The sequence below is a fragment of the Telmatherina bonti genome, assembly GCF_933228915.1.
Source record: "Telmatherina bonti genome assembly, chromosome: 8".
NCBI classification, from domain to species: domain Eukaryota; kingdom Metazoa; phylum Chordata; class Actinopteri; order Atheriniformes; family Telmatherinidae; genus Telmatherina; species Telmatherina bonti.
The window spans coordinates 6,067,121-6,092,249 of NC_136626.1; the positions used below are offsets into that span (position 1 = coordinate 6,067,121).

A 25,129-nucleotide genomic window follows, 5' to 3' on the forward strand; every position below is an offset into this window, starting at 1 on the left:
GGACAACGCGTATATATTACACACAAACAAAACACTTTTCTACGTGACTGGTCATAAATAATGTTAACACATTTACTAAATGCAAATATGCACTAAAAATGCACTAAATTTTACTCCAATTATATGTTTATGAAATAATATATGTTTCACAAAGAGTTTTACATGGTGGCATAATTACCTCTGCCAAGGAGGTTATGTTTTATTGACTTTATCTGTTTGTGTTCAAGATAACTTAAAAAGTTATGGACGGATTTTAATGAAATTTTCAGAACTTGTTTGAAATGTGAAAAGGAAGAACCGACTTACTTTTGGTCGTGATTTGGATCACTGTTTGGATCCAAGAACTTTTTAAAGGCCTTGGCGGAGGTTTACGCTCTCTGAGTGATTTTCTGGATAACTTCTGAATTGCACAGTTTTGATACAATACTTTATTTTCAGATTTTGTACAACTGTATCTCTATATTATTACATTTTTTTATGTTTTACAGTTATCTATATTATCTCAATATCTCTGTCCTTTGTAACAAACCAAACTGCGAGAAAAATCAGGTAAAAATTTGTAAAGTTGTTGTTGTTGGGCCTACACTTTACAAATAAATGCACTGGGGGCGCATGGAGACCCATCCAAGATGGCGGCGCGATGAAACGCCAGCTCGTGGAGGCAGCGTGATTCTATGCAGCGTCTATGTACATATGTCTATATGCGCACATCCGCTCAGTACTTCCTGCGAGTCGTCGGCCGCGAAGGCGACGTCAACGTTTCTGATAGTTTGGGTTTCTCACTTAACATCCAGCTTTTGGCTGATTGGTTTGTTATCTTCCAGAATGTCTGAGCTGCTGGATCTTCGGGGCCGGTTCGGGATGTTCGGTTCTGGACTTTCTCTTTCAGGTTGTACAAACCAGACAGACGGACTGGTCGAAGCGTCCTCTCCTGCTTCGCGTCTCCCACGCTGTTATTTCAGTGTTTGGCGGATTTTCACCTTGTTGGACTTTTTAAATCCATCTTAGACAGTAAAAAAAAAAAAAAAAAACGTGTTTAAGATGTCTGGAATCTACGCTACTTCTTTAGGTCACAGTGGAAATGTCCAACATATTTCAATATGGCGAGGAAGGGAGGTCTCACCGCCACATATTTTCAGCCTCCTTCTCTTTGAGGGTGGTTCCTGGGTCCCTCATGACGGATCTCTGGCAAACCTTCACATCGTTGACATCTCAAACAGCATTTCAAAACGAGTTTAATCCAAAGAAATATGATGTCCGAGGTAAGGAACTTTATTTTTCTACATGTTAAAATATTCTGACAGCTGCAGTTTGTCGTTGTATTTAACTACCCAGCAAGCCAATACCAGCACAGTTTAAATCACTGAAACCTCAAGTTTGGTAAAACATCTTTAATTGTAAATATATAGAAAAGGACCTCAAAGGGTCTTTTAAAAAGCAGCAAAGCATTTTTATGAGAAGTAATAGTGAAATTTAAAAGATAAAATGCTTCACCAAATATTGTTTAAAATTAAAATATTAATGCAAAAAATGTACTTGCAAAGTGTTTTATATTTACACAAATGTTTAAACAAGTTACAAATAGAAATATTAATTTAATATTCAGTATATTATGTAAATATATTTTGAAATGCTATTTCTACCAGGAATATAACACAGTTCCATAATTTGGTTAGAAAGACCTTTTTAATTTCTTCAAATAGTGATTTAGTCTTCTATTTTCATTTAAGACTTTTTTTTTTGCCGTCTTAGTTTAGCTTCTGCTACGTTTAGCAGTAAAAACATTAGCAGTAGTATAAACAGCTCCTGGTACCCGACTGCCATACATTTCAACATTTGCGTTTCTGTCTTGCATCTGCGATTTGTCGAAGTAACAACTCGTCCTGATCAAACTTTGAAAGAAAGTCATATTCTGTATACTGGGAAGATTCTTTTGACTTGTTTTGACTTGTATGCAACAGGCTCCACAAAACTTTGGTATATCGGCATCTCGGTCGCTAGCCGCGAACTAGCTTGTATGGCGTTAGCCGCTAACTAGCTTGTAGGGCGCTAGCCGCTAATTAGCTGCTCAAGGAGCGACCATAGTCGGACGCTAGCTAGCCTCGAGCAGTGGATAAGGAGTAGAACAACCAACGTTAGCTGATAGCCGCTAGCTTGCAAAGGAGTGTACCGTCGCCGTCCACATCCCATCGAGGTTTTCCTTCCTGTTATTATTATTTTTTTTAACAACTTTATTTAAGTTTACATGATAATTACAAAATAACGAGAAAAATGACTAAAACAGAACACGGAACATGGGGACCACATACAGAAAAGGAGAATGTTATCTTTCCAATAGAAGGAAATAAAGGTTTGAAAAAAAGAGAATAAAGAGCACAAAGAGATGTCTTACAAATTATGCATTACAAAGATTTACAACAACAACAAAAAAAACACTTATTTATAGAGTCAAATATTTGTTGATTAAGGCAGTAGTTTTCATAGCTTTAGCAATCTTTTATGGAGATTGAGTATTTCCTAATATCATGAATAAAAACAGGTAAATAAGGCTAACAGAGAATTAACATTTATGGAGGTAGAATTTAGCCAAAATGAAGATTAAGTCGATCAAAAATAAATAACTGTTTTCTTTGTGATCATCGAAACCAAATACAATATTCTTGAATGAAAAAGAAAAGTCAGAAAGAAGATTGGTTTGCAAGAAATTCAAGAGATGGGACCAGAATGTTTCAACATAGGAGCAAGTCCAAAACATATGAGCCAAAGTTTCAGGGTAACTACCACAAAAAGAGCAGCTGGTGTCAAGATCCTTTTTAAATCTTTGTGAAATAAAGGTTTTTACTGGATAATATTTGTAAAGTATTTAAATAGAAATTTCTCTTACTTTATTGGTCAAAATAAATTTATAGGGTAACGACCAAACTTTTTTCCATGGTATACCGTTTACTGATATGTTCCAATAGAATGTAATATTTGGTGTGGATATAGATAGCTGTTGAAAGAGCTTTCTAATGTTTTGATTGTTAGCTGTACCAGAGCTCCTGTGAGAGAAGCAAATTTTACCAATGTGAGTTTCAGATGGATTTATGTTTACAGCAATTGAGAGGTTATAATAACCTTTGAATAACGTTTTAATGGCAGATGGAATGGCATTTGTCACGATAATAAATTCTTTTAGAGAAACCAGTTCAGGATGGGCATTTATAAATTCTATGTAAGTATACATCTGTCCATTAGGCTGAAATAATTTACTTACCAAATAAACATTATTATTGAACCAGTTTTCAAAGAAAATACTTTTTTTTCCCGGTATGTAATGTTTCTGTTGTTCCAGATATAACAGGTATGAGGTGAGAAGTTGTGTTTGAAAATGAGGGACCAGGCAAGCAACATCTGTCTATGAAAATTAGAAAGCTTCATGGGGATCTTTGGAAGGTTGTAGTTACAGAGCAGGAGGAAGTTCAGGCCACCAACTTTAGAGAAAATATATGAGGGGGTGATATTCCATATAGCAGAAAGATTTTGGATAAAGTATTTTAACCAATTAATTTAGAATGTGTTGTTAAGGGTTGTGAAGTTGAGGAAGTTCAAACCACCGCAGTCTGCAGAATTTAAAAGTACAGATTTCTTAATGTAATGAGTTTTTTTTTTCCAAACAAAGTCTAAGAGCATTCTGGCAACTTTTTTAAGCGTGCAGTTATCTACATGGAGGCACTGAGCTGCGTATGATAACCTAGATAGACCTTCAGCTTTTTAGGTAAGAACTCTTCCTTTAAATGATAAATCTCTCTGAAGCCACAGGTTCAGCTTTTTTTGAGTATTTTCTAACCGTGAGGAGAAATTTACAGAGCATCTCAGTTTAGGATCCTTAATTATAGTGATTCCTAGATAGGTAACTTGATTTTTCATTGGTATATCACAAATAGAGGTGGCAACAGATTCTTTGATTGACAGTGAGTTTGCATTTATTGAGATTTAGATGGAGACCTGAGGCTTCAGAGAATTCATTAATGAGATTTAGAGCAGCAGATATTTGAGAGGCATCTTGTAAAAACAGGGTCGTATCATCAGCCAGTTGACTGATGACAAGCTGCCTGCCTATGATGTTAATGCCACTTAAAGAGCTTTGTGAGATGTAGCTGGCGAGAGAGGAGCTGCAACTAAGAATAAATAAGGGGATATTGGGCATCCTTGTCTGACACCCCGAGATAATTTGAATCGGTGTGAGGTTCCATATTTCAGTTTGATAGAACTATTATCATTATGCAGTGTTTTGATTGCTCTGCAGAAGTCAGGACCAAAGCCATCATTTTCTAAAACTTTAAAGATAAAGTTGTGTTCAATGGAATCAAAGGCTTTCTGGAAGTCGAGAAATAAGATAAAACCATCTGTTTCAATGAGGTCGCTGTAATCTAGCAGGTCTAATACAAGCCTAATATTATTCACAATATGTTGATTTTTCATAAAGCCAGATTGCGTTTCATCAATAATTGAGTGAAGGACATGTTTCATCCTGTTAGCAAGAATTAGTGCGAGAATCTTATAATCATTATTTAAAAGTGTCATGGGTCGCCAGTTATCCATTAAAAGAGGGTCTTTTTTAGGTTTAGGGAGTAAGGAAATAAAACCTTGGGTTATAGAGGGTGGGAGCGTTCCGTTAGTTATACTTTCATTATAAACCTCTGTTAGAAAAGGGGATAGTTGCTCAATAAAGCATTTATAAAATTCTGCTGTTAGTCTGTCATTTCCAGGAGATTTGTTGTTTTTAAGCTGTGGTATAGTTTGAGATACTTCAGTGGGAACGACGGGGCCATCACATGAAGATTTTTCATCTTCATTGAGAGTTCTGGAATAATAGTCTAAAAATGAGGAAGCAGATTCATTGTTGTATCTTGATCTGTAAACGTTTTCATAAAATTTTACAGTGTTCTGAGATCTTTTTGGGGTCATCTGTTATTTCATTATTTATTTTGAGACGTTCAGTATCATATTTTGATCAGATTTTTTCCAAGTTGAAAAAATACAAAGAATTCTGGTCTCCTTCTTCCATCCATTTACTGCGTGGCCTGCTCCACGACTGGCCACAGTTTGTTTCTTGTTTCTTTGGTGCTTTGGGTGAGATCCTCCAAGATCCGGATCTTTTTCTGCTTGAGCACGGTTGATGTTCTGGCTTCTGTCCAGATCTTGTCTCGGTGCGACCGCAAGATGAACTGCACTATAATGCGCCACGATGATTTCTCTTTGTCCGAGTGCGGGCCCAACCTGTGCGCGATGTCCACTGAGGAGGGGATCTGTGCAGCGATGTCAGGACAGATTTCTCCAAATAGGTTGACCACCAACTGTTTCACATTTTCGCCGGTACTCTCCGCTATTCCAGATACTCTCAGATTCCATCTTCTTCTGTAAGTGTCCATTTCGTCCACTTTTCCTTTAAGTGCGGCATTCTCCTTTTGCAGTGTAATGACCCTCGTGTCAATGTTATCCACCTTTTCCACAACAGCATCCATGTGCTTGGCCATGGACTCCAGAGAGTCAACTACGCCCTTAATAGAGTTGCAATTTTCTTTTACCGCGGACTCGACCTGAGCCATTCTTGCTAGGCATTCCTCCTGCATCTTTTCAATGCGTAGCATGACAGCTAACATAGCCGGTTGAGTTTCAGGAGTCATGCTCTGCTTTGGTTTCTTTGCCAGACGGGTGTCGGGAGTAGGAGGAAGCAGAGCAAGTTCTGGATGCATGTTGGAGAATGTAGGCTCCAGCTATTTTTTTTTTTTTTTTTTTTTTTTTTTTTTCTTTTAGCGTAGCAGTGCATTACCTCGCCAATATCTCCGTCGCTATGTTCCATGTTCAACTACCACACTGGACCAGTCTTCCGAGCGAAAAAAAAACTAGGTTGTAGTGAGCTGAAATATTAAAACACCAAGAAATGGAAGAAAGTGACCTTTTATAGTTAGGTGTATGTAGAAGAGATGGTTAAGTTCAGCAAATTTTACAATTAGAAGAGTTGTTAGCAGAGCTTCGTTCTGGAGATGTTAAGCTGACGCCATCTTGGCTCCTCTTTCCTGGTTCTGGTCCTGATGCAGAAAATGCTTTTTTTTTCTAGAAGTAATGTCTCTATTATTACAGATAAAACAGGTATGCGGTGAGAAGTTGTGTTTAAATATGAGGGACCAGGTAGCAACATCTGTCTATGAAAATTAGAAAGCTTTGTGGGGATGTTGTCGTTACAGAGCAGGAGGAAGGTCAGGCCATTAACTTTAGAAAAAATATAGGATGGGGTGAAATTCCATGCAGGATAAAATATTTTAACCAATTTTTAATGTGGGCTTAAGGGTGTAGTATGTAAGATTTTCAATATTTTCTAAATAAATTAACTAAAAAGATAACTACAATCATAATTAGTTTTTTTTTAAAACATGTAGGTTCCAGTCTGTCCATATTTGATGTGTTATTAAATTACAAGTTTAATTAATGACAAATGACAAAAAACACTTTTTTTTTTCTTTTCTTTCTTTTTTTTTTTTTTTACTGGTAGGCAAACATTTAAGAAGGGTCTTTGTCATTAATTAAACTTGTAATTTAATAACACATCAAATATGAACAGACTGGAACCTACATGTTTAAAAAAAAACTCTAATTATGATTGTAGTTGTTTTTTAAGTTAATTTGAAAATATTGAAAATCTTACATACTCCACCATTAAGGGTTGTAAAGTCGAGGGAGTTAATACCACCACAATCTGTAGTATTTATGAGTATACATTTCTTAATGTAATGATTTTTTTCCCAAAGTCCAAGAGCATTCTATCAGCTTTTATAGGCGTGCAGTTATCTACATGGAGTCACTGAGCATTATTCTAGATCGGATTAGTGTTTTTACAAGTAGAATGATCCAAATAGTGTTAAAAGTTTTCTAACATGTTATGGTTTCATTTATTGCTTTTAACATGACATAACCACAGGAGAGTCTGATGTGAGAATAAAACCTGTCCCACATGCTGCAGCCGCCTCGGCTCGGCCGAGAGGGGAGGAAGGAAGTCCTGGAACAAGCTGACAGGATTTCTGAGCATTGTGCAACACCTGAGAAACGTCGTTATCAGCGCTACTAATGCTGATAAAAGAGCTTCTACTCAGCTGTTCTAACGTTCATCCCTCCTCCATCAGTTTGTTGTTTCTTCTGTCTGTGCAGATGATCTGCTACAATTCATCAGACCCGGCTGCTGTGAACGCCACCCTGCTTTACAGCCAACAGCACGACTCCAAGAACCTCTGGGAGGGAAAGCCAAACTCCCTTCCTGTCTGCTCTGCATCGTACGACTTCGTCTCCCAGTGTGTCCTCTGCTGTCTGCTCCAGGTGGTCTATGCTGTCTGTAGAAACCTGACGGAGGAAGAGAGGGTCGTCATGGAGGGAGACGGCGTCCGCATCGACATCATGAGGAGCGGTAAGAAGCTCCGATCCCTAAAAACAAAGGAAAACACTTTTCTGATGATCCAGAACTTTAGATTCAACCGAGGACAGAAAACCTTTTAGTAAGCTGGTTTAAACACATAAATCTGTTAACTAGTCAGAGTCCAGATATCTGCATGGTCAATACTCTGATCCAGACACAGACATGCTCATAAATACGTCATTAATGAGGAATAACAGCAGAAATGGACATAATCTCCCAGTAATAGTGATCAGGAGTCTGAAGTTTACTTTCCCTCCTGGACCTGCATATGGTCCAGGTCCTCAGAGTCCCTGCCTGGTGTTGGGTCCACCTCCGTCGCCTCTCCGGCCCAGCCTTCCATCTGACTCACGCCGGCCTCCGCCTCATCCATCCGCTGTGACAGACCGTGTACATCGGTTACAATATGATCCAGTTTACCGTTAATCTCTTGTCCGAGCTGATCCAAGTCTTGTTTTAATCTTGCATCGTCACTCTTTAGCTCCGCTTTCAGGTGCTCCGTTGCCTCAAGTCGCCTACGGCAGCATGCTTGTCCCGTTGTTGCTAGCTCTGTCTGGGTTTGTGTTCGCTTCTGCTGTCGAGGAACTTTTTCCCTGAGCTGTGTGCATTTTTCCAGCTTTTCTTCCTTCTCCAGTTCATGTGACATTGTGTCAAAAGGACACCAAGTAACGCGTTTAGACGGGGTTTTGGAGCTTTATGTGGGAGAGATGTTACAGTGCGACCGACTACTCCATGAGCTCAAAAGGAAGTCCCGACTGAAAAGTTCCTTCAGTTGTTGATAAATATCTTAGTTATCTGAGATGCTGATGAATTATGCATCAAGCCAGATGTTTATTTCTGTTCATTTTAGACCAACGTTTTGTAACGAGACAGAAACCACAGGTTTGAGTTCATGTTTGTGTAGAATGGTTAAAGGTGTGTGTGTGTGTGTGTGTGTGTTTGTGAGTGAGTTATGCGAAGCACTTTGAGCTGAAATATGGCGAACATGTCTGGATTGGACTCCAGCAGTCCACCAGCACCTTCCTATGACGTTCCTACTGGTTGATTTCCTGCTTGTGGTGTTCCCACTCTCACATGTAAGTCTGCTACATGACAATAGAGTCGAACAGAATGTCGGCTAACTCTGATTTCTTCTCCTTACAGAATGTCCCGGTTATGATTCTGCTGGTAAGTGTTGTTTCACTTTATTCACACTAACGAGGCTGAGAGACAAAAGCAGCTCGTTTTATTGAAGTAAATTCAGTAAAAGTGGAAATATTTGGCTTTACTGAGTAAAATGTGATGAGAAACATCCGGCGTCGTCTTGCAGATCTTACTCAGATCCACCGGAAGCTGCTGCTGTTGCTGACTTTCAGTCATCTGAGGTTTCTGACAACCAGGAGCAGAAAGAAAATCTCAGGAACTCCAGATTCATGAGAACAAACAGATCTATAAAACCCTTTTCATGCAGACGGGAACTTTTTCTGTTTAAAGTCAGTTTTGAGGCATAAAACCTGAATTTCCACGATGAAGTTTGTCTTCAGACTGATGGTGTTCATCCTCCGTTCCCTGAAAGCAGCTGCAGTTAGAATAATCTGTCTGCGTCCTGCTGACATGAAGATGTTGGTTTCAGGCTTCTCTTTCTGTCATTTCCAGCTGAACTGGACGGCCGACGCCATTAAAAACCATTTAGACACAAAAAGATCATCAGAAAGTTCATAAGAGCAGAAAAAGCTCCTCTTTAGCACATTTACAACATTTTATCTCACATTTATCTGAACAAACTGCTATTCGGTCAGAAAAGCAGTTTATTCAGATGCTGCAACGCATCAAACTATCCAGCAGGGTGGGTGTGACAAAGTGGGTGAGACTGTAATTATTCACCACTTGTCCCCAACATTTATCTTTTCTCATATTTGTCCCTTTAACTCTATTCTGTTATTTCTGTTGCCAGGTAACCGTGCTGCACTTACTACCCCGGGCTGTTAGTGTCTGCGTTGTGTTGCGTTTTTCATTGTGTTACCATTTAACATTATTCTTTAACTCCACCTGGCAGGACAGGTTGGGGAGTGGCCAACCCAACACTTCCTCATTGCAGGTGTGAGGGACTTCTTAGATTAGCTGATTGGGAGAAACCAAGTGATGGGCTTTATAAGTAGCCAGTTTTGGGAGCTGGTGAGGAGAGAGAGAAGGAGAAGGATGTGAAACTGGTGACGGATTGTAACCCACAGGTCTTTGAAATTGTACCATGGAGAACTCTTGGAAAATAAAATGTTCTTCTTTAAGGAAGTCCCAGGACTGCTGAATTAGTCTCCGTCTGATCTTCAACCTTGGACATCTTGGACACAGGACCTCACAGTGGTGGCGAAGCAGCTGCTGGACGAGTAGCTACAGGTCATTCCTGGTCTTAGAGCGCCCTCTACTGGCGCTTTCTGGGAGCTTTCTCCACCTTGTGAACTTAGATCGACACATTCCAGACATTCAGCCATCATCCGACCTCAGTGAACTCAGTAACGAGGTCACCAAACACATTGTGATGTCACTAGAACGCTTCACATCCTCTGCACACACACGTCAGCCCGCTGCCATCAGGGATGCAGGACGGTGCGGTGCAGGAGAAAGCAACAGAACCTGGGTTGCCATGTTTGTCTGGACAGTATCGTGAGGTCATAGATGATGCTCCTACCTGCTGACTGGAGTCCTGAGCCTCAGCCTGAGGAAAAGACTTTCCCTTCAGAGACTACAACGTCTGAGTCTACTGTATAGACTCAGACTTATATTTATTTATATATATATATAATATACTGCTCAAAAAACTAAAGGGAACACTAAAGTAACACGTTGTAGATCTAAATGAATGAAATATTTATTAAATACTTTGTTCTTTCCATAGTTGAATGTGCTGACAATAAAACCAAACAAAAATTATCAATAAAAATAAAAAATCAACCCTTGGAGGTCTGGATTTGGAGTTCTACTCCAAATGAAAGTGGAAAAACACACTACAGGCTGATCCAGCTTTGATGTAATGTCCTCTAAACAAGTCAGAATGAGGCTCAGTAGTGTGTGTGGCCTCCGTGTGCCTGTATGACCTCCCTACAACGCCTGGGCATGCTCCTGATGAGGCGGTGGATGTTCTCCTGAGGGATCTCCTCCCAGACCTGGACTAAAGCATCCGCCAACTCCTGGACAGTCTGTGGTGCAACTTGGTGTTGGTGGATGGAGCGAGACATGATGTCCCAGATGTGCTCAGCTGGATCCAGGTCTGGGGAACAGGCGGGCCGGTCCATAACATCAATGCCTTCGTGTTGCAGGAACTGCTGACACACTCCGGCCACATGAGGTCTAGCATTGTCTTGCATTAGGAGGAACCCAGGGCCAACCGCACCAGCATATGGTCCCACAAGGGGTCTGAGGATCTCATCTCGGTACCTAATGGCAGTCAGGCTACCTCTGGCGAGCACATGGAGGGCTGTGCTGCCCTCCAAAGAAATGCCCCCCCACACCATTACTGACCCACTGCCAAACCGGTCCTGCTGGAGGATGTTGCAGGCAGCAGAACGTTCTCCACGCCGTCTCCAGACTCTGTCACGTCTGTCACATGTGCTCAGTGTGAACCTGCTTCCATCTGTGAAGAGCTCAGGGCGCCAGTGGAGAATCTGCCAATTCGAAGTGCGGATTCGTCGGCTGCATGCGTCATCGTGGCGCGCCAAGTGCTGTCTCAATTCAAAGGCTCCTTCGAATCCACCCTTCAAATGTGCACTTCGTTTGGCTCCAGATCAGCTTAAAACCAAAGATACAAGAGATGTATCCTTTGCACCCTCTCCTGTCCCAGAATCCATTGCGTTCCTGATAGAAAAGAATGAGCAGCAGAGCGCTAGTGTAGGTACCAAACTAGCCAGACCGTTTATTAATTTTTTTTGTATAAACACACATATTTGTGTCCAATAACCACAAATGATTTTCATTTCAGTCGTCCTCAGATGTCTTCGTCTCCTTTCATTAAAGAAAAGGCCGAATTTATTACAGTCACTCAGATAACTGGAGACTGAAATAATGAACATTAATTAAAAATGTGCTAAATTATAATCCAGTGATGTAAGACACTGTTTTGTCATTTAATCGAGTTAAAGAAAAAAAACCAAACAAATCAATCCTGGACAAATTAGAGCATTTTACTGATGAACAGTGGGACAAAATACCTGTCAACAGGTGCAGAAGTCTGACTGTGATGTACCATATGTTATTTTATCATATTGGTTTGGTTTTTAAAAAATATTTCTATTGAACCAGAAATAGAAAATAATGTCACGGTTTTCATAACACTTTTGTTTATTATTACTATTGTCAATCTCATCTTATTTCCCAGGCAGCAGTTTTCTCCTTCTTTAATGGGAGGGTATGAATACATATGAGGACAACTGTACATGTGTCTAACAAGGATTATTTCCCACTGAAGTTAACGTCAGCTTGACAGGATGAGCCGTCAGCCAGAGGAGAACTCGTCTAAACCGCCTCATGTTGCTCATTTACACACAAAGGAAAATGACAATAAATCAAAGTTTAATTACTGGCACCATTTTCTGTCATTTAAAACATATTTTTGTGTCTTTTTGTGGAAGAATGGGATCAGTAAATAGATAAACTTTCTATATGTAGTTGCCAGGCAACGGAGGACTGGAGCGCTATGGGTAATTCTCGTCCCCTAGAGACGCCGTCTCATTTTACTGGCAGGAAGCGCACTGCGGTGTGTGTAGACGATGCAGAACACTTCGTAGCCTCTGCAGTCTGCACACTTGGAAGTGTGGAGACCCTGAACTGAGAAACACCCCATGTGTTGTTTAAGTGCTCCCTTTATATTTTTGAGCAGCGTGTATATTAGGGGTGGGAAAATCGTATCGAAAAGCTGGATTTTTTTTTTCTTTTTTTGCTTTACAATTTTTTTTTAACAAAAGATCTATTATATAATGGATTATTTTTGTCATTTTTATTGATCCTTTACTTGTTTTCTTGGGCGTTATAGCAGCAGAATGATGGTCTGGCTGCTGTTTTTTTTTTTCCTCATTGAAATTCAAGAAAACTGACAAGCAAAAAAAAAAAGTTTTATACATTTATTTTGTTTTTAATCTACAAAAATCAGCAATATCGAAGAATTGTGAGAATCGCAATTTAAATCGACACCCAAAGAATCAAATCGGGAGGGAGTGGGAGGAAGCCGGAGTACCTGGAGAGAACCTCTTAACAACGATGACGGGTAGCATTGTGACGTCATTACAGTATGATGTAGCTGAATATGTTCATATTTCAGTATTTTCTCCAGTATAATTCTGTAGAAACACGTGATGTCATTAACGCCGCCGTATGGTGATAAACCCGGGTGTGTACGAGGAATCTCTGGATGTGACTCCTGCAGCGTGTTCCACCTGCTTCCAGATGTGCAGCGTAAGGAAACGGAACAACCTGCAACATCTGCATGAAAAGCAGACTTTACGGAATCACAGCCAAACCTTCAGCGACACAAAGAAACAACATGAAACGTCTTTCTGGGCTTTGAAGGTGATTCCTAAAATCCTGACAGTTTCCGTCTTTATGAGCAGAGCTGTGCAGGAAGAGAGAAAAAGCCGAGAGATGAGCAGCGTGTGTGTCGGACCAACCGCATCACCAGCAGCTGTGTGTCAGGAGGGCGTCTGGGTTCGCTGGTTCAATACCTGCTTTTCACACCTTGGTGTTTCCTGAAGCAGCCGTGGGCGAAACCACACGATGCGTCTGATGTGGAGAGATCCAGATGTGGAAACTGTGAAGTCATCCTGTAAATGTGTTCAGTATTTCAGCGTTTCTCTGTTTTCTCTCCACCAAACAGACTCTGCACCACGTCACCGGTATGTCACTGCCTTCGTCTTCATCGTCTTCATCCTCATCATCCTCGTCCTGCTGGCCGTCTGTGGATGGAGGTCATACAAGGCAAGTTTCAGATGCAACAGATGCTGTTTTTCCACATCATGGCGTCTTTACTGGGTCGTGTGTGAGACTGGAAGCAGTATTCATGTCTGCCGACAGCAGATCTTCCTGATTCTCCGTCGGGTTTACAGCAGCAGCTTCAGAAGCTGCAACATCTGGCCAGCGTGTCGCTCTGCAGGCAGCCGCTTGCAGCCGACTCCGCTTGGTCCATCAGCTACGCCGTCGTTACAGCGCTCGCTTTTAGGAGCAGCATCGCTGATGGAACCGTTTCAGAGTGGGAATAAAAGGACAAAGTGGAGGCAGAACATCGGCTGGGCCGACTCAGATTATTATGTAGCTATCAGACACTTCACCGCGCAGCGTCGCGACTTCTGTCTGCATTAAAAGATGAACTCGTCATTTCTTCAGATTAAAATCTATTAACATGTTCATGTTGAACGCTCTGTTTCTCTCAGGTTCTGTAGCATCAGAGGACTAATACACACACAGTATCAGGCTGGTATCAGCCCTTATCAATACATTTTTAGTTCTGAGCTTTTATAGGCTGAATATTGAGATAAAGAGAAAAAACATTTAAAATGAGTCAGAAGTTCTGATAGTTTTTCACTTTCATGAGTCATTACAGAACATTTATGTAGTTTCTGGTTTGTTTTTGCTCTGATTTATCTATGATGTCTTATGAAACAAGTCAGATGTGTTTCCTTAGAATAACTTTCATTTTCTCAATGCAAACTTTGCTGCATGTGGTTTTATTCTTTTTAAACTCAAATAAACCCTCCATTAAAGCTGTGGAACCCATCAGACACGTCCAGATGTTTGTGGTTTAAATCTCTGCTCGGCTTCTCTCAGGTGGACCAAGGTGCTTTTAAAAATGAGAAAAGCAGCTTATTAAGCAGCATTTCCAGCATTTAAACTGCAGATAAAATCCTCCTGCAGCACCGTGAGGAGATCTGTGTAGTTATGTTGATGTACCTGCTTCCCGTACAGCTGCAGGTCCACGCAGGCTGCAGCGTGATGCTGCCGTGTCCATACATGCTCCAGCCTAACTGTGTGTGTGTGTGTGTGATGTGTGTGTTTTCAGAAGCGAGGCGGTGGGAGGAACGAACTGCAGGACCAGCAGAACGGGGATGTTTAACAGCCAGCTGCCGACACCCAACAGAAGCTCTCATCAGTTCCAGCTGCTGCCTTAAAATCCTGAACGCCTGTTTTCTTCATGTCTTGGCTTCACGTCTCCTGTTGATGTTTAGAAACAGCTGATCTCTGTTTACGTCTCTGAAACACTCTGAGACCTGCAGCTTTCACTTGAAACCAGTGTTTTTCAGGCTTTTTTGAGCCAAGGCGCACTTTATTTCACTGAAAAATCACAAGGCACACCACAAACCAAAATGTTTTTGGTTTGAAAAAAGTCCAAATTATTCATATAAAGTCCATCTTGTCTCTTGAATAGAAATCAGAAAAACACAGGATGGAGTTTTATTATCTTTCACTGGAGCCTGTTTGAAAGAACACAGAGCTGCTTTTTAGACCAATGATGTGAAACTGGGTCATTTCTTAGGGCACATCTGATAATCTCTCGCTGCACACCACTATGTTGAAAAACACTGCTTTAAAATATATTTTAATTCTGCTCATCAACTTTTATCACTGAATGTCCCTCTTGGTGGAATTTAGATTCCATACTTTGCTTCACATGAGCTTCACTCAGCTGATGGATCTGAAACGTCTGCAGGTGGACCTCCGTCTCATCAGTCCTCCATCAGCAGCTCCGGCCTCATGCTGAGTAGCTCCACCAGAGTGGCTCCAACCAGGACAAAAAGCATCCGGTGTGAGAGGGAACGATAGCTCTCTGCAGCAAATCTGGGATTGTTTTGTTCCCAGTTCAGTTCCTGCCAAACATCCAAATCACGGCGAGTCGCTAACGAAGCCTCCTGGTGACCTGATCAGCACTTTACCAAGCCAAGCTTTTCTCCTGGTTTGGAGCTCGCCTCGCTAAAACAGCTGTTGACAAATTCAAAGTTCTCAGGTGATCGTTTGGTTGCATCATGTATGAGATATCTTTGTAAATAAATGTCTCCTTGTTTTTTTTTTTTTCATTTTTTTCTGGTCAACAGCTTAAAATGTGGATATTTGTCTTAAAACCAAGTAATTTATTAAAAATCAACCCCATCAACAGTAGCCTACTTAGCCCAACAGGTGGCGCAATTGTTCAATTTAGCAGGACTTTATTCCCAATCATTGTAACTGTTGGACCAAGTGTTTATGAATATGATCTGAACAAAAATGAAGGTTTTTCTGTTTGGGCTTCTGTGGCTGAATCTTTTATTTAACTAACGGTACAATAACATCTTTATTAGATAAGTATTGTATGAGTTATAAGTGTCTTTGGTTCCTCTATAACCCAGAAATAACTGAGAGGAAGGAATAATCGAACATATTGATGAACGGGGCGTTTATAAACCGGAAGCAGGTGGAATTCAAATGACCTTGCGCATGCGCAATGCGCCCTTTCACCTGCGGCTGTCGGCGACCTTTTGGTTCCTTTTGAGAAATATCCTGATAAGTGGCTCTTATATTTCCCTTTAATATGTTGAATTTAGATTTTATTCACATTTTTTGTCTACTTGGAACATTTCTAAAGGGACTGTCGCCTCCCGGATCGTGGAAAACCAACATTTGGACTTTTATTCATGACTGCTCTGACAGGTTGGACTGCTTTACAGGAACTAGACTTTTAACGTCCAACTCGTGGAGTTAAAGCTGTTTTATGTGTCTGAGCCCAACACGACTCTGGCTCTGAAGTCTGGGCTGTTTCCAGAATGACAGCAGAGGGTTTCCAGACGGTTTCTGTCCGTCGGAGGCGGCTTGTCCGCCTGTCAGAGCAGCGAAGGCGGCTTTACTTCGGTAACATACCGTATCACTGCGGAAGTCTGGCTCCTGGAAGACTTCTGCTGACAAACATGAAGCTTCGGACTAAAGTCACAACATGGAACAGAGATTTGCTATTTCAGAGGAAATGTAAAGAATCACTTGGTTCTTTTCGTTTAGGTGTAGGTCAGTGAACGCAACACAAGCAGACTGGAAAAGGCTGGATGGTCCAGTAGATGAGTCTCTCCTCCTCTAGGTGAGACTCTCCTCCCTCTTTCTTTTCTCTCATATCTCCCCCACCGACCTGGATCCTCACATGACAGACTGCAGCAGCAGACAGGTGGGTACATTTCCATTTTCAGCCGTATTATAGCATGGAGTCACAAACACTTTTTTTACTATTTAATATTTAAAACAGCTTTTTATTTGACCAGAAAATATAACTGATGAGTCTAAACTATTTTAAAGTGTCCTGATCTGGAACAGATCGATGCTTTACATATATTTCTCAGTAAAGTTGAGTTTTTATGCAGTGATAATTAGACTGTTTAGGTTTTCCTGGTTCCAACAGCAACAAAGCTGCAGTTTGTGCAGAAGATGGACGCGGATTGGGTCACATCGGCCAGCTTCTCCCGGTGCTGAAGGCTGAAAGTTTACCATGTACCCAGTTCAGGAAAGAAAGAAAGAGACACGGTGCAAGTGAAAATCACAAGGCGTGCTTTGGTTTCACCACAGCTGAACATGCTGCTGGTTGGAGACTTTTTCTGATGCGTTTTGTTGTTCCTGAGTAGAAAACTTGTAATACAATACACGCTGCTATTTCACACTGTGGTCTCTTGTTCGTGAAAACGTTTTATAAAACGGTCATATTGGAGTCTTAATAATCATTTTAGCCTTTTCATGTGCAGTCTCGCAATACATGTGCGTCACATGACAAATCTGCAAATAGAGGTGTAATATCATCAGTAAAAAGTCAGAACCGAATATCCTGAAGAGATGAATTTTCTTGTTTCTGCAATGGAAGCTTCAGGTGATGTGGGACATTGTCAATGTCAGCTTTATTTATATAGCACATGTTGAAAGCCAGCGGCCTGCCAAGGTGCTTTACAGCAGGATATACACATAAAATAACGCACTTATACACTGAAATAATTATGAAATTGATTTGGTTTGTTTACGGGATCAGAAGAGTTTTTATGAATGAACCAGTCACAGATTGAGAGAAAACAGCATGGGTTGCGGCTTTTTAAACTCAGATCTCTTTTTTAATCATTTCTGGAATGATTTTTTACTCTTTGGGCACCAACAAATGAATACACACAAATTCACAGCTTTCCACAGTGTTTAACGCCTTTATTTGGGGTCGCTGTTGGAAACTTAACCTTTTTTTTAGATGTCGCTTCTGAACCAAAGCTTAAGTTGTTTGAAGGGAAAATAGTCTATTAGATTATCTGAAAGTTTTTAAAGGATTAGTTTAGTAGAAAGTTGCATGCTGTCATACTGCAAACACAACATCACGATGATTGTTGATTTAAGATAAGCTTGTCTTTGGTTTATCTTGTAAATTTGTCGAGGTTGAAGAGCAGTTTTATGTTTCAGCCTGCTAGAATCTGAGAAGTTTATGATACCATCAGGTGATCAACTTCAAAGGATCATAAAATAATAAGGAAATGCTACTTTACACATTATCTAACAGATAAAAACCTAAATGTACAAAGCAGATGTAATAATAGCAGTTAGTATGATTTTATTGACCTTCATTCTCTCCATTGTTTTACCAGCTGCTGTATTCTAGGTTTTACCATACAGAAAAAATATCTCATATAAATGTTATGTTACAGATTACACTTCTTTAAAGTGTAACCAGAACATCTATTAAACAGAAGCATGGGTTACAAAAGCAGGCCTGCCGTTTAGCTAGGCTATAGCTAGGCCTAATTCACAACATTAAGCATGATATTAACTTGCATGATTTAAAAATAAATAAATAAATATTTCGTTAAAACAGACATTATTTGGAAGAAATTATTCAAAAGTGTTCAGACACACAAAGGCACGATGTTCCAACCACAGATAAAACTTGCAAAGCACACAGAAGCTATCTTCTGTCCCTGCTGATGCTAACCGGCTAGCTAACACACTGCATCCACATTTAAAAGCGAAACTGATGCAAAAGAGACAAACTTGCTGTTTTCACGCTGTTTAGAATAATGTGCTGGAGTGTTTGTTTCCGAACATCAGAATGATAACAATGTTGGTTGTTGATCATTTCCACAGGAAGAAAATATCCACCTGTTCTGCGCTAAAAACGGCGTTAGCTGTTAGCATGGTTAATGTCAGAATTATTAAATGAAATGAAAAATACTTTATTCATCCCCAAAGGGAAAATTAATAACAGGAATGAGGCGACCTGTCCAGGTAACCCGCTGGGAGGCTGCAGCTCCCCCCGCCTCCCAGTTGGACTGAGCTATAAATGTAAACTCTAAATCAATATTTATTTATTTGTTTGTTTTCGCAATTTTACGGTCCATCAGGGTCACGATGGGACGTGCGCGAGCTCGGCTTGACATTTAATATAAAGAACTAATTAAACCTGAACAGTTTAAAACCAGTTTCCCATTAAAACCAGACGAACGAAGCAGGAAAACATTTCCCAGAGAAACTAAAAGTCCACAGCGACGTTTTCAGGATAATTCTTTTCTCTTTCTGAACTATTGTATTATTTATCTCTATTTTTACTTTTTATTCTCTTTTTGTTTTAGCTGATGATGTACAGTTTTAACTGTGGCTGTGTAAAATGGCTTTATAAATAAAGCTCAGTTGGAACAATTATGATAAAAATCACGAATATGTGGAGAGTAATTTGTTTTAAACACTTTGTTATTTTGAAAAGGAAAAAAATAACCAGTGTCTTGAAACGACATTTTCTTTTAACATGGAGATAACTTCTGAAAATAAAAACCAGAATTCTCCGATTTCTGCAGAAACGTCGCAATCTGCGCCACGCGCAGCAAGACCAGCTGATTTGACGCAAACCAATCAGTGCACACATTTTAAAAGTGGACAAATTAGTATTTGTTTTATTTGGTCTGAATATCAAGATGTTTTTCACGCCTCCATCAGAGTTTAACAAACCCAGACAGCCAGCGAGATTCAATGAATTCAACATTTGCATTAATACACCAACGATTCTGTTAAAACGTTTTAAAACCAACAGATTTGCCACCAAATGAGGGCGAGCAGGGAAAATAACAGCAAGTTGTGTCTGAGTGGCTCCGGTGTTGTGTCCACATCAGCTTCCCTTAAGCATGAAGAAGCGCGCTCCCGTCCCACACAAAACTCGCCCCCGACGCTCCGCAGCCTCAGCAAGGCTGGACGACTCATTTATTTATTTATTTATTTCTCTCCATTGTTTGTGTGATTTGGTAAAGTATTCCAGCTAAACAGCAAACCTTTTCTGTGTCTTCATGACCTCCACGTCACGTTTTCCTTGTAAGAACGTAATGAAGCTCGTGGGGGTGGGGGTGGTTTCACTTTGAATAGAAGATGACTTAAAATTTTTACCCCTCACTCTCAAAAATAGAGGTACAAGATCAGGACATTTCTGTACCTATAGGTACATTTTAAAGAAATATTCTCTCAAAAGTACAATACTGGTCTTTAAGAGACCAGAAGCACCTTCAGAGTATGAAAAAGGGTTCAAAGTGACATAAAGTACAAATTTGTACCATTTTGACCATCAGGGTACCTGCAGCATTGAAAAATGTGATGTTAATGGCTGTAATGTCACAAACTAGAGCAGAGTTGAGTGATGACAGTAGTACTACTTAACAGTCATTTCCTACACCAGACAATGAAGGTCAGATGCTGCAAACTAAGTGAATGTCTGGTCAGTATTTTGAGTTTTTGAAGATTATTTCTAGATTAAAGATAAGATCATATTGCTAAATGGAATGGACCAGGCCTGATGCTGTGGAAAACATAAAAATCATAACTTGAAAAGGTGAGGTTGAACTTGATAAGGTACAAAAATAGACCAGAACTGAAGGGTACAGAAACGTCTCTCAAAAGAGTACACCCCCAGCGACAAGCATTTGTACCTTCTTAGGTACAAGCTGGTACCTCTATTTTTGAGTGTGCTTTTTGTCATTTATAGAAGAGGAAAGCAGCGTGCATGTGTCATTTATTCCCAGCAATGTGGCCACATAAAGTTTGCACTCAACGTAAATGCAAGTTTTTATGAAATGTTTTGCACATCATTTGGCAGAGAAAAACGAGCAAGTATTTAATGGAAAATACAGTGAAAAATGTAATAACACAAGTATCAGTAATATTTAACATGGATAATCAGAAATTAGGGCTCCACGGTGGCCTCACAGCAAGAAGGTCGATGGTTCGATCCTTACCTGGGGCACCGTCCAAAAAGATGCATGTTAGGTTAACTGGTTACTCTAAATTCCCCCTATGTGTGAGTGTGGTTGTTCGTCTCTCTGTGTGTCCCTGCGATGGACTGGCGAGCTGTCCAGGGTGTACCCTGCCTGTCGCCCAAAGCCAGCTGGGATGGGCTCCAGCTTTGTTTCCTGCGCAGCCCGCTGATGGAGAAAGCTACGGGGTGATGATGTAAAGGTTAATATGTGGCACCAGCTTGTAGATACGATGTAAAACTTCCAGAATGCAGCAAAGATCTGAACTTTCTGCTGGAAGAATCACACACCTGGACAGAATCTGAACACACTCTCTGCTGCTTCTTGTGACAAACTGAGTCATCAGCTGCTTGAAATGAGATTTTCTGACTGTATCTTCTCGTCTCTGATCCGTTTCCAGGATGAAGTGCTTCATCTCACCTGACAAAGCTGCAGAAAATGCTGCCAGGCTCTACGACGATGACCTGCCAAATGGAGACTTCTGGGACAGGGATGACCATCCGGGACCCCTCCCTGACTGCACCTCCTCCCATTTCCCTGCTCCTGACTCCCCCTGCCTGGTCTGCAGACGCCAGGAGGTCTTCGCTGTCTGCAGAGACCTTCCAGATGATGTGAAGATGATGATGGAGTACCCCAAAGGGAATCTAAACATCTCAGGGAGCGGTAGGCTCGCAGACGTTTTTACTTTGTCTGAATATAAAATCTGAGTCCTCAGAGAAATGTTTGACTGGGAACACTGGTGCACTGGGAGGAGGGGGGGGGGGCGTTTTAAACTCATTTGTTCCGAAGTGATTTAATCTGGAAATTCATCATAAATGGGGGCGTGAACGCAGAGTGTATCTTTCATACACGGTCTATGAGTTTGACAGATGTCCATCATCCATCCCCCCCACTTCACAGCACCCCTCTTAGCCCCGCCCCTTTTACCCATTTCATAATTAGATACTTTATAATTAATACATTTTATAAACACTGTTAATATTTAGTAATTAATAAATTAGAATTAGCACATTAAACTCCCATCGCATTTAAAACTAACACAGTAATTAATATTTTAATCTCAGAGACGTCTGATTCATATCATCACGTCACACTTTCTCATTCAGGGAAACCTCGTGTCTCTGTAAAACAAACCCAGAAGAATTATCTGATCTAATATCTGAGATTTCTCCTCATGGTTGCCGACGTCTGAGTTGGATTAACCCTTTTTAACCAGCTAACTAACCTCTCTCTGTCTTTATTCCAGCGTGTCCTCAGCTCGCAGCAGGTGAGTCTCATTTCTCTGGTTTTTGTCTGTTTCTGGTGTCCTGACCCGGTCCTGGTCCACATGTTTGAGGGGAGGTGGGGGGGTCCAGGTGGTCGCTGCTGTAGCAGGTCTCTAAATGTTCACCGATCTGTATCTGACAGAGGATTCATCATGGCAGCTGATCATCATCGTCATCACCATCGTCATCATCATCATCATCATCGGTGCCTTTGGGTTTTTGTGGTACAGACGCAGGAGAAACTCCAGAAACCTCAAATCGTCTGAGGAGGTGAGTGAAGTTCAGTTTAGTGTTTTCCTGTTTAGTTTATTCTTAAGTAGGTTAGAAACCGTTGACCCGTCCACTTTCACCTGACAGCAGCCGGATTCATCAGGTTGGAGCCTTTTTACTGCCTTCATAGATGAATTACAGAATTTATTTATACGTCATTCCCGCATGTTCGTAACGACCCAAGAAGGTCAGAAAGCCTGGATGTCCATGGAAATCCCCACAGAGACAGTCGTCTTTAGCAGGAAAATGAGAACAATCCCATTGTTGCTGCATGTTTGTTCCAGTTGAGAAGTCGTGTAAGGACGTGTCATGTGAGAACACCTGGAAAATGGCTGCTGAGCTACATGTCCAGTCTGTCCCTGTGAATGGGGTGAAATGGGCACTTTTTTACTGTACAGGTCCGCCTTTAGACGTTTTGTACCAGATGTTCCATGAGTGATACAAGACTAATATTTTCCTCCGTCCACATCATGAGAACAGAAACCGGTCTGTTGATGTTGATGTCATAAAATGTGTTTTTATTGTAAATTAGATTTTAAGAGTTAAATGTGTTTTTCACAGGAATCTTTAACTCGAGGTTCATGGTTCTGAGGGACAAGTGATGAGAATGGTTCTTTTATTAGTGAAGGTTGTAAACGCCTGCATTAGCTGCTAATGTGAGAGCCCACAGTGTTAGCATTAGCTGCTAATGTGAGAACCCACAGTGTTAGCTTTAGCTGCTAATGTGAGAGCCCATAATGTTAGCATTAACTGCTAATGTCAGAGCCCACAGTGTTAGCATTAGCTGCTAATGTGAGAACCCACAGTGTTAGCATTAGCTGCTAATGTGAGAGCACACGGTGTTAGCGTTAGCTGCTAATGTGAGAGCCCACAGTGTTAGTATTACATACTAACGTGAGAGCCCATATTGTTAGCATTAGCTGCTAATGTGAGAGCCCATATTGTTAGCATTAGCTGCTAATGTGATAGCCCATATTGTTAGCATTAGCTGTTAATGTGAGTGCCCATATTGTTAGCATTAGCTGCTAATATGAGAACCTGAATTGTTAGCATTAGCTACTAATGTGAGAGCCCATATTGTTAGCATTAGCTGCTAATGTGAGAACCCATATTGTTAGCGTTAGCTGCTAATGTGAGAACCCATATTGTTAGCGTTAGCTGCTAATGTCAGAGCCCACAGTGTTTGCATTACCTGCTAATGTGAGAGGACACAGTGTTAGTATTACCTACTAATGTGACAGCCCACGTGTTAGCGTTAGCTACTAATGTCATTGCCCACATTTAACGTTAGCTGCTAATGTAAGAACCCGCAGTGTTTAATTAGCTACTAATGTGAGAGCCTATATTGTTAGCATTAGCTGCTAACGTGAGAGCCCACAGTGTCGGTGTTTGCTGCTAATGTGGGAGCCATAGACTGTACACAAACAGATGGGCAGAGCCTCCTAGACGTCACCCGGAGGTTTCTGAAGAGATAAATTGAAGTTCGGTGGACGGTTCCTTCTGTCGCCATGTTGGCAGCGTCATGCACGTCGTCTCGCCCGGAAAATACAAATATGGGCAAAGACGTGGAGCTGAGAGGGGGGCTGTGAGCATCATGGCGGATGATTGACATCGAGCGAACTCTGAGCTTTCTGTAAGCCATAAAAGGTTTTAGCAGAAAGGAGCAGAAACATTTCCACCATACTGGACTAACATGGGGCTGCACGGTGGCGCAGTGGTTAGCACTGTGGCCTCACAGCAAGAAGGTCACTGGTTCAATCCTTGGCTGGTTTGGTCAGTGGCCTTTCTGTGTGGAGTTTGCATGTTCTCCCCGTGTATGCGTGGGTTCTCTCCGGGTACTCCGGCTTCCTCCCACATGCATGATTGGTCACTCTAAATTGCCCCTAGGAGTGAGTGTGAGCGTGAGTGGTTGTTCGTCTCTCTGTGTGGCCCTGCGATGGACTGGCGAGCTGTCCAGGGTGTACCCTGCCTGTCGCCCAAAGCCAGCTGGGATAGGCTCCAGCTTCCCCGCGACCCTGAATTGGATTAAGTGGTTCGGAAAATGAATGAATGAATGGATCTAACATGGACCAGAGTGGAGAAAACATGGACAACAGGGACATTACAAACAGCCGGACGTCCCCCTGAAGGAAGTTCTGCATGTGTCCTCCACGCATCAACTCCTAAAAAGATGAAAAGTTACCACATTCGTTCCAAATATTTACTTCCTGTTTCACTTTGATTTTTATCTAGCTATTTTTACGCCTTTGTTGTGATTTTATCTGAAACAGAAAGTTTTTGTCTGTGTTTAAACCAAACAGATGGCCAGAGGCCATCTAATTATTAATCTAATATCTAATATCTTTTCCAATCATCTAATAATTAATGAATGAACCTGTTTAATGTTTTCAGGGTGATAAACGGGACGGGGGGGAATTTGAGTTGATGTCCCAACCATGAAGATGAAGCTCCACCAGCAACAGGTCCGTTGATGGAGACTGAACCTACCTGAAGATCTGATGTTATCCTCTGAACTCTAACCGACCCCACAAACCACGGAAATCTGGGCTTCTTGTGCCACAGATGGAAGGAAATGTTCGGAGTCTGGACTTTTCCCTCTTTCTGTTTCCTGTGCTGCCAACAAACCTCTGGAGAGATAACCCTCCGTCCACCGGTGGAAACCCCTTCATCTATCATCAGATTTCACACCAAATATGAATAAAACTCATGAAAATGTCCCTCCCTCCAGGACAAACACTGCGCCATAGTTCATTATCCACTGATGAATTTATTTAGGTACATCTTAACAGGTAGAAACAAATCCACTGTCGACATATAGAAATATATAAACGTCACTTAGCATATCAATTGTTCTATAAATGTACACAATTAAAGATAAGCAAACATACCTCACTGGCTGCACATAACCAAGAGGGAATGAA

General features: G+C 41.1%; 1 protein-coding gene across 1 annotated transcript; it reads left to right on the forward strand.

The window, feature by feature from the left end:
• The first annotated feature begins 739 nt into the window (after positions 1–739).
• On the forward strand, positions 740–15,713 carry LOC306759123 (uncharacterized protein). The gene is made up of 5 exons (XM_079244633.1): positions 740–1,262; positions 7,189–7,441; positions 8,591–8,614; positions 13,287–13,387; positions 14,466–15,713. The coding sequence occupies exons 1-5, from the start codon at positions 1,251–1,253 to the stop codon at positions 14,517–14,519; spliced, it is 444 nt and encodes a 147-aa protein (XP_079100759.1). The 5' UTR covers positions 740–1,250; the 3' UTR covers positions 14,520–15,713.
• Positions 15,714–25,129: the final 9,416 nt, after the last annotated feature.